Here is a 10,438-nt window from a genome sequence, read left to right as displayed (position 1 = left end):
GTAACGCAGTGGACATCTTTAGAATGAACAAGGAAGCACAGATCAGAGGACAGAAATATAATATATTTGGGAGTGTATGAACAACTGAGAACAGGAGGAACTTCTTTAACTAAAGGGGCGCAGGACTATGGAATTGTGCAAACAGACAAATAATCAAGATCCTATAACTATTAGCTATTTATTCAGAATATGCTCTCAGATTATTATCAACTGGAAAAAGAAAATTATTGTATTGTATCTATGTAAAACACAGAACTGAAGAAAAGTTAATGTTAGGAATAGACAGTCGTTGTTGATAAAAAAAAGAAAGAGACAATTGAGAGTAATGATTAGAGCAGTGGATTCTAAAAGGCTGAACAACCTCATCAGGAGAGCAAGCTCTGTCATTGGGTCTGACCTGGACCCCTTGGAGGTAGTGGCTGAGAGGAGAATGGTGTCCAAACTAGAGGCCATCATGGACAACGTCTCCCACCCCCTCTATGACAGGCTTGTAGAAATGAAGAGCACGTTCAGCAATAGAATGATTCATCCATGGTGCGACAGGGAGCGCTACAGGAGGTCATTCTTGCCTTCAGCCATAAGACTGTACAACAAATCCACCTTGCGTCTGGGCAGAGGCAACATTGACAGTGACCTGTTTCTGGACTGAACAGTAAACTGCTACATCTGTTCTTTTTCTTTTCCTGTTTACAACTGTTTTTTGTGCAATATATGCCAGGGACCCGTGCAATACATTTATATTTATATTTATATCTATATTTACATCTATATTTGTATTCATATGTGCAATATGATTTTTCTGCATACTCTTCTGTTCTAGTTTGTTCTTTGTGTGTCCTGGACGGCGAGTAACTCTTTTAGTGCACCCCTCACTGTACTGATTGTAGTGTATGTATTGTATTAGTATTATTATTGTATCATTCGTTACACTGTGGCTGTGTTGTCTGTGTTAAGCTGCTGTTGCACTGCAATTTCCCTCACGGGATCAATAAAGTATCTGTCTATCTATCTAATAGTGGCGAGCCATATGATTGACAAGGCAACTTGAGCTTCTCTGAAAAAAGAGTTAAGAGGCTCCTCTGATAAGAGGATGGGCGCCAGTGAGTTGGTAGTCTGTTTCTTCCAAAGACCACAGGTCCAAGGTCACTGTTCATCACCCAAAGGAAGATCCACCAATGAGGGACCCACTGGGTGGGTACCAGAACTATACCTGATAGCATTCCAACCTGTCACCAACTTGTGATGTCATAGTGTACCTTAAAAACTAGCTCTGTTATATGTGCCTGAAATAGGACAGTTTGTCTCAGGACATTTATGTCAACAATCTGAATATCCAAGCATATTCAGTACCAAGCTCTATCCAGGACGAGCCATGTTCTCTCAGCTGTCTAACAGCCAGACCCCAATACTTCCTTATACAGCTGCCAGCAACACTAGACAAAGCTCTCCCCTCTTCCTCCCTCTTCTCTGGACTGGGATACTCCCTGAACAGAGCGAGAATCTGCCAAGTTGGACCACAGAGCAACCCAGCCCAGCTTCCTCTTCGCAGCAGGAACTTTAAAGTTGTCAAAGAATGTTTGGCCAAAAGCTGTTTGACTATGAAACGACATCAATGACATTATAATTCTTGAGAACTGAACTATTTTTCCAAGCACGTTTGATGTTTAGTTCACAATGGTAAATACAAACAAATACAATGATGAAACATTCTTCATGTAATCCCTGAGTTAGCACTTTTGTATTACAGCAGATCATTTCTCAAACCTATTACGTTTGTTGTTTGTTATGCATGACGTGTTATATCGACAAATTGTATATTGTATATTTACAATCTGTGCATGACACTGTAAATTATTGTTTGATTGATTCCTAAGTTGTCAATGAGCTCTCACAATGTACTGCTCTTAAAGTATGTTACAGTGTTACAGTGCACAACTTAAAAGTTATTGTAAGTTATTACAATAACTTTACAGTTAAAAAAAAATAATACAGTAAGTTATTGTACTACAGCAGAGACTTTACTGTTGTCGCAGTGAATTTAAACCCTCACATTATTACATGACAAAAATTTAAATAACCTGCCTTTGGGACCTAGAAGTAAACAAAAACACCAGGAAAAATCCCAAACAAAAATAAAGAGAAGATGCAAACTCCAAACAGACAGTCCCTTAAGGTCTAATATAAACAGCACCGTAGAGCTGTGAAATGTCTGTTCTGACTAAAACACCTCTGTTACTGTACACCATGAGCACAATAAGAAAAAAATGTCAGTGCTCATCAAACAACAACCTGTTATTCCCCTCAGCTACAAGATACTTTGGGTTGTTTTCACTGGGTCAGTAACGGCATAATGACAGCTTTTAAAGAAGCTCAGTGCTTCTCCTTGGACCAAACTTGGACCACATACTTAAGGAACCATGGCCGTTAAGAGACACATTTACTTAGGAAGTTTCTACCTTCAAAACATACAAAATAATGAAACATATAAAGTGCATTATGAGAGTCAAGCATTATGAGATAAAAGTAATTTAACAGTGTTTCTTCTATTTATATGGAGTTTATATGTTCTTCCCAGGTTCATGTGGGTTTTCATTGACTGCTCCTATTTTTTCTCAGTATGCCCAAAGACATACTGGTAGATTAATTGACTTCTGAAAAATTGGTCCTGGTGTGAGTGTGTCTATGAGTGCACTGCGATGGACTGGTGTCATCCTAAATTGGATGAAGGAGTTTGAAAATGGATAGTTGGATTAGCATACCATATTTCTAATGTTAAATAGATCTGTTTTTGGGAACTGGGACTTTAGAAACATCCATTTACTGTTCCGATATTTACAGTAGGTACGTTTTTTTGCCACAAGGTGGCAGTGTGAGGCTGCACAAGAAGACTATTGCTGCAAGGAGCATTTAAAGATTGCACATTCTACAGCTTTTTAGTGCAGTTCCTGAGTATTTAGAATTTTATTTGTGAAGTATAGGAGACATTCATTCACAGTAACTAAGTAAATAGTGAAAACTCTTACAATTTATGTATTGACTGAATAAACTGTCCTATGCCCTAAAAAGAACATTTAAAAAGATAATTATAAAGGTGTTGAGCCATAATAGTATGGGCTTAGTGGGTTACATTAAAAAAAAAACTTAAATCTTTGAAAGGTTGAATCTTTTTGGTTCTGGAATGCTATGTTCACACTTTTAAAGTCCTTGTAATATTGCAGATTTCCCATGTTTTCAATTCTCATTTATCATTAAATTACATTTTAATTTTTAGATTTTGTTATGTATATGATCAGGTGAAACTTTTTAGATTTCTGAACAAGAAGAGACAAGTCAGTTTTATCTCCTTTGGGTTTGTTTCCATGTACTAATCCAGGATACACCTAATGTAGACATACAGTACTGTAGGGATAGATGGTTTCCTCCCATGTATAACTTTTGTGCTTTATGTAGACTTCCTGTACAGTAGATAATGACATGTCTGACTACTTCTATCAGTATCTGTCTTTTTTTTAAGTATGAACTTTGATTAGATTCCCCACTTTTTAAAGACCAGCATGACACATTCTTGTAATAATTAATCATATTTGTACTGGGTATTTTGCACATTGTACATTTCATCCCAAAGAATTCCAAAGTTTCACATAAGGGGGGACCCCCTTCATCCACCACTGAGTTGTAGGTGTCATACTGTACAACTGTATTCTGTGCCAGTTCCACTATGCAGCAGATCAAACAGATAAGTAAGAAATTGCTTTGCCAATTGATTTAAGGGGGGCATTTTTGTAGGTTCTGTAGGTCAGATTTTGCAAACCAAGAGTGAAAATTAGCTAGGACACTGAGGTAAACACTTATATTCTTAAGAACAGTGCTAAGTGATCTTCACTGGCCAAGTAGAAAGGAGATTTTTAAAAGTACCACTTGAATGATGGTGCCTACTACAATACAATGTCCTTGATCCCCTTTCTGCTGGATTCTTTTGTAAGTTCTAGTTTGGAGGCAATTTCGCCAAGAGCAGCAATCTGATATCCTTAGAGGGCTTCCTTCCCAGTACTGATGAGTAAGCCTCACTCAAGTGGCCCATGATGCCGACAATGGACCTCTTTTGTGTTCTTGACCACACTTCTATGGTGAGGTACAGTGGATGTCCTGGGCTGGCAACATTCAAGTCGTCACATGTTCACAACCACGACCTGAGGTGTTAAGGATGTCACAAAATGATCTCTGCAAATGCCAGGGAAATGTGATCATTACCAATGAATTTAACAATGTCGATAAGATTTCTGTAGTATGATCTGTGGTCTTCCACTTCTTGAAGTCTGGCAAAGTCCATGGATATTAGGGTGCATATTAATTTGTTTTATACACATTACACCTTGCACAACTAATCTGCCAAAAACCCAATTAACAGATGAAAGTTAGAACTTAATACATTTACAATAGTGAATCATGCACTATATATTTTATCTGGCAAGATTAAGAATTTTAAACATCTAATAATATCTAACATTCAGTGAAATCTACAAAATTTACTGGCACAATACTCTATGTAAAATGTATTATTAAGTAACAGCTACCCAGTGAAATACAGGTGTCCTTTGAGGAGTAGGTGCTCTCAATTTATTAGAAAATGTACAATATTTTTCTGGAGATTGGGTCATTTTAGTGAACCTCTGTTAAGTCACTATGTGTACGTTTTTGTTACACTTAATACCTGCATCATAAAATTCATTAATGTAAACAATAGCATGATAAATTAAAAGAAAGATGAGATATTGATTTTCAAATACTGTAAAATTTATAATTTAACACATCTTATGAAGTTGGAAGTAACTTTTGAACTAGAGACAGATATTCTATGATGTGTACTTATACTGTAGCTAAATGGTTTCCCCTTTTTTATGGAGTTTATATAACCAAAGTTCGGGAGGGATGACAACAACCACGCTCAATCGTTCCCAGTCGTCAGTAATTAGCAATCACTACCTTCATCCTTCCTCCACCAAACGCTATAAATACCAACGAGATATCTCTCTCCCTCACGTGCGACTTTTGCATCCCACCTCCACCCCAACTCCACCTCTGCAGCGACCCCTTGGTTATCTTGCATGGGGGTCCTGGCCTCCTCGTCCTATGGCCAGGAGGTCGGCCATCAGCCAAGCGGGTTAAGCCAAATATCAGCTCCATAATAGTTCATTATGCTTTGATCTTGGGCGTTGTCATTCCTAGTGAACTACCTTTAATTGTATCAAAATGAGAGAGACTGAGGTCTCCCATGACACTGTGGGATTTAAAGTAATTAATGTAGTTCATGGTAAAAACTAATTGTTTTGTTAGCTTGTTATTCAGGTCCTTTTAGGTCCAATGTCAGTCATGGAATGATGATTCTCCATTCTAACTAAAAAAACTCTCAAACAAGGCAAACTTTGTTCTAAATCCTAACACTCCTGGCTGCATTTAAAAAAAGGTTTACTAATTTACAAAGAAGAAACACACAAAACCTGTTCCTACAGAAAATGGAAAAGAACAGTCCATACAATCATCATTACAAAACAAAACCTCAATAAAGCCCCTCCTAATCTACCCAACCCTATTTGTTTTCATTTTTTTCAAGTGAATAGCAAGAACTCTTTTAGTATCCCACAGATCCTGCTTCATCAACCTCAAAACCAACCATGCCAAAGACTGGAGACCCAAAGTCCACTCGACCCCCAAGGAATCTCCACAAAGCTCCTTGATCTCCACAAAGCTGCCACTCAATCTAGTGATACTGTAACACCTAACATGTCTTGGGCTGAATCATGCTTCCCCCCGCCCAATCTCCCAGTAAAAATAACATTCCTGAAACACATATGCAAAGGTATCCACCAAAACAGGGATTTCTGGAGCAATATGAGTCATGAGTGAGTGCTGAAACAAGATTTCATGAACTAGCAAGCACTAAGGGTGGAGTGGTGGCACTGTGCCTAAGGATCTGCTCCTGTCATTGGAAGGTTGCTGGTTCAAATCCTGAGGCTGGCAGAGGAATCCTACTCTGTTGGGCCCTTGAGCAAGGCCCTTAACCCCAACTACTCCAGGGATGCTGTACAATGGCTGACCCCAAGCTTATCTCTTTGTCTGTCTCATGTGAAAAGATGAATTTCTAATGCAAGAAATTGTATATGGCTAATAAAGTGATCTTATCTTAACAGTATGTGCACTCAACCAGGTCAGATATTTTCAGTTGTTTTCTAAGCTTGCCAGCTACATCCAAGGGCAATTACATGTGGGACCAGTGACGCCACACCAACCTTCAAAGCTCCTTGTATCGAGTACTGTGATCCCTACAAGGATCTGTCCTTTTTCTTACAGGATGCTGCAGTCAGCGCGTCTTTCATCACATGTACAATATATCACCTTGTCCTTACACTGCAGACACACCGCTTCAAGGACTTCTCACACAACATGACGTCAATAGAATTAGAAGAATATTCTGCAAGACAACACATTAAAGAGAATCTATTTGTAGCAGTGTGCTCCCGATCCTTTCTCCATCTGTAGGTTATTTTCAATCTGAATCCCATTGTCCACTGTAAGGTTTGAGAATTCAGACATTCTCTTCTTTCAGACCATGCAGTTTTGGTGAAAATATGTGAACCTGAAGAACTAAGGTGAAGCATGCACGTGTCTTCTGGTCTTTTCAGATGTTTACTATACAGACTCAAATAGCTGAATCTTAGAATCAGAGCTACATGGCGGGTTAGCTCCTGCCAATTCATTGAGAACAGGGAGTAATAGAAGCAATTTATCAGTAGAATTGGGTACTAGTAACTTGTCCTCTTCCTTGTAGAATTCTATACTACAATCAGATCCTCAAGTCATTGACACCTGTTGTTCCGATTGTGTGAATTACACAGTGTAATATCGATCCAGAGCACAGTTATATGGTTTTGTAAAGCAATTCAGAATAATAGTTCTGTGCACATACGGGTATTGTTTAATGGAACTGAAATAGATTTGATAGCTCTATTCAATAAAAAAATGCCAATTCCAATTCATTTGAAATTCAAAAGCTTTGCTATTTCCAATCCATTTCCAAATTCCACACTTGATCACACGTGAACTGGAACTGTTCTTTGGATTTCATTGCATTAGTGTCAGAATGTGAGAATTTAATACTCCAGGAGACAAACGCATGAACTCAATCCTTTTCTTACCTCTTTTTATTTAAAAAAATGAGTAATACTATGTAAAACTTTGTTTCAGGAGTAGATATTTTCAATCTGAGCTGTCCAGTGTCCAGATTCCAGGTTGGAATTCTGATTGATCTAATTGGCTCCACAAGTGTAGTTGTAAAGGACTTCACCACTAATACTGTTAAAAACAAATACAGAGCATTTCAGGTGAACTGTGCTGCCATCTTCCTAGTAGCTACTGCTTCTCCAGAAGGAACATAATGTGTAAATTAATGCAAATGGCCTTTCCCTTATTTGAAAAATTAGAATTAAAGTGAATAGAATTGCTTTGGGTTAGAGAATATTAAAATTGAAAACTGCTGTTTTTTATTCCATGATAAAACAAAGATGCAATTCTTAATGTTATTAATGCAGTGACCTACTGTATACCAGGCAATCCAATCACATACTTGCTTTTTGAAATTTAATAGTTTGTACCTGAATACCAAATATATATTTACAGACGTACTGTATGATGTTGAAAATTGGATTCTTATGCTTCAAGCACTCAAATAATTACAATATCTGTGTTTGCTGTTTCCATTTGAATTGCATGCAGTATGTTATCAGATTTTATGCTTAATCAAGAAATAGTAATTAATAAATAATATAAGTACACATGGTAACAAACCACCTTTAATAAATAAATAGCAGCATCACAAAACAAAGTGTCAATGAATGTAAACAAGATATTGTACTTTTGCATTTCAATTGTTCACAAAAATAATAAATTCTGGGAATAAGAACACAACATCTTTTTATTCTAAACACATAGCTACATTAACTAACGCTGACATCATAGTCATGTCCACAAATGGATTTGCATTAACAGATGAAATTTTTCCAGCTTTTTAAAAGGGAATTATGTCTTTGTGTCCAGTTTTCAATTTCTTAAAATAAGTAAATAGATAACTGGAAGTAAATTACATTCTACTATTTTAAACAAAACTATTTTCAAGTTCACTTTTTTAACAAATAGAAGTTCTATGAATGGACACTGCAGAATAAAAATAAAGAATTTTGGATCAACAAAATTGTCATGTTTTAGCTTCTGAAAAGACATAATGTCATAATCATAATTAGCCTTATTTTAAGGCCTTATTTTTTTTTTTATTTTCCCCAAACAAGCAACTTATTTTGTTATGGTACTATAACATATTATCCAGAAACATTTTTTTTAAATGATAACATTTACAACCTGGTTTGCACATTACTATTGCTTTTAAATATTTGGTGTGAGAGGCTTTTGTCTGTGATGAAAAATGCATTTATAAGAACAATTAAATTAAGTAGCATTCTCCTAATTTCAACGGGATATTTCCAGGTCTAATTTCAAGCTGTATTTTTCGCCCTTTTCTCTTCTACCTGTCAAAAATGGCTGTAACAGAAGAACCTGTTGTAAAAGCCTTGCTATTTACTGCTTTTAGTTGAGAATACAGGCAAATAATTCTCCAATCCACCATGATGTGGCGCTATGATACTGCATTAAGTATGATCTTAAAGAGAAAGTAGAAAATGCGTTAGTTCTGTGTGCACGCTGAGCTTAAAAATAGTTTCTTGAGTATCTTTGCATGACTGCAAAAATAAAACATTGCCTTGGAGTTAGAAGGATTTCTATCAAAGAGAACAGATTTCAAAGTCTACGTGATTTTAGAACAATATACTGTCCCTGAATTGCTTTTCTTTAAATTCCCTTTATAGTTTGCCAAACTAATTTTATATTATATATTTACACAGAACAAATAAAATAAACAATTCTTTTTATCTTTGCATGTTAAATTTTAAAGTAAGGAATGCTTTAAAACTGAAAAAAAAAACCTGTATAAAAGTCCTTTTTCCCATGGATACATTATTTACAGTGTGTGGCATCTATGCATTATTGGATACAGAACACTGATCTACTGGAATATCAGGTACAAGCTGGGGCTCAAATGCTTCCCATGCATATTCTCCACTGAAAATAAAAGATGCATTTTTTAATACATTCAGAGTTTGACCATTATACACAGCTGACGTGATCGCTGGTCACATTGCAGCTGTTAATTGACACTTCAGATGTGCCAGGCTGCATCTCTAGGGCCTCGTCAGTATCGTCCAGATCCATGCTGTTGAGTTCGTTGCCATTCCTGCAATTGCTATTCAGGTTAACATCTTTACTATACATGGTTGGCGTGGCGACTGGAGCCTGATAAACATTCATAAATGCCTTTTTATTGTTTTGATATTGGCAGCAGATGTAGTTTGAGAAGGCCTGTCGGTAGGTTTTGTTGAAGAGTGTGTAGACCAGAGGATTAATGCCAGAGGACACATACCCTACCCATGCAAACACATTGAGTAACTCCTCCAGCAGGTGTGTGTTGCAGGCATTTTTACAGAGGACATTCATGACATTGGTGATGAAGAACGGGCACCACATCAGAAGAAACAAGAAGAACACCACCCCTAGGATCTTGGAAGCCCTCCGTTCATTCTTGATGGCCTGCATCATCCCCTTACGCCCATGACCTGGGTCTCTGTTGACAGGGGAATTGAGCTGAGAGGCCCCCTCTGAGCTTTGGATTATGGCGATGTTGTCAGAGGGGGTTTGTGAAGTGTCCTTCTTCAGGCAGTTTAGGCTGCTGCGTCTCGGCTGCTTGGGACGACCTTCATACAGGAAGACATTGGCCTGCCTCTGCAGCACCTGCACCGTCAGGCAGTAAGTGACTACCATGATAATCAGGGGGATGAAGAAAGCTACAAAAGAGCCAATGAGGATAAAGTTATCTTCATTTAGGACACAGCTCCCATTCACAAATACTTTGTCTTCATTGTGAAGGCCTATGACAGGGATAGGCATCGACACTCCTGTAAAAAGAAAGAGGAAGGTGAGTCTTAAGAACAATAATAGGGAAAACTGGGAACTAGATTAACAAGCTCAGAGATCTCCATTGCTTTTGCAATCTTTATCATATTTTTACATGTCTAAGAATACAATCAAGTATAGTTTAAATTTTGAATCTCATCAGCAATTATATAGTATAGTAATTTATGTCACTTCCACACAGAGGATGGTGAACTGATGGAGGAGATTACAGCCTCATCGTTACAGAGAAAGATCTCCTCTTCAAGATCCTCATTACAAAAGCCCTAGTTTTTCTTTTACTAAGACACCTGCAAGTAATTTTCTTCCTCATTAAAATAAAATTCTAAAACAATTTGGCAGTATACATATTGCTATTTATTTACAT

The 10,438-nt window shown here is 37.3% G+C and overlaps 1 protein-coding gene across 1 annotated transcript in view; it reads right to left on the bottom strand.

Annotated features, from left to right (window-relative positions):
* Positions 1–7,834: 7,834 nt before the first annotated feature.
* Positions 7,835–10,438, bottom strand: part of htr2cl2 (5-hydroxytryptamine (serotonin) receptor 2C, G protein-coupled-like 2) — a 29,584-nt gene continuing 26,980 nt past the window's right edge. The window contains exon 3 of the mRNA XM_088925422.1: positions 7,835–10,055. Within this exon, the coding sequence (XP_088781548.1) occupies positions 9,211–10,055 (845 nt within the window). The 3' untranslated portion in view covers positions 7,835–9,210. The remainder of the gene's footprint in view (positions 10,056–10,438) is intronic.

This window comes from Atractosteus spatula, chromosome 9, assembly GCF_055471065.1.
Source record: "Atractosteus spatula isolate fAtrSpa1 chromosome 9, fAtrSpa1.hap1, whole genome shotgun sequence".
In the NCBI taxonomy this organism is placed as follows: Eukaryota; Metazoa; Chordata; class Actinopteri; order Semionotiformes; family Lepisosteidae; genus Atractosteus; species Atractosteus spatula.
This window is presented reverse-complemented; position numbering and strand designations above follow the sequence as displayed.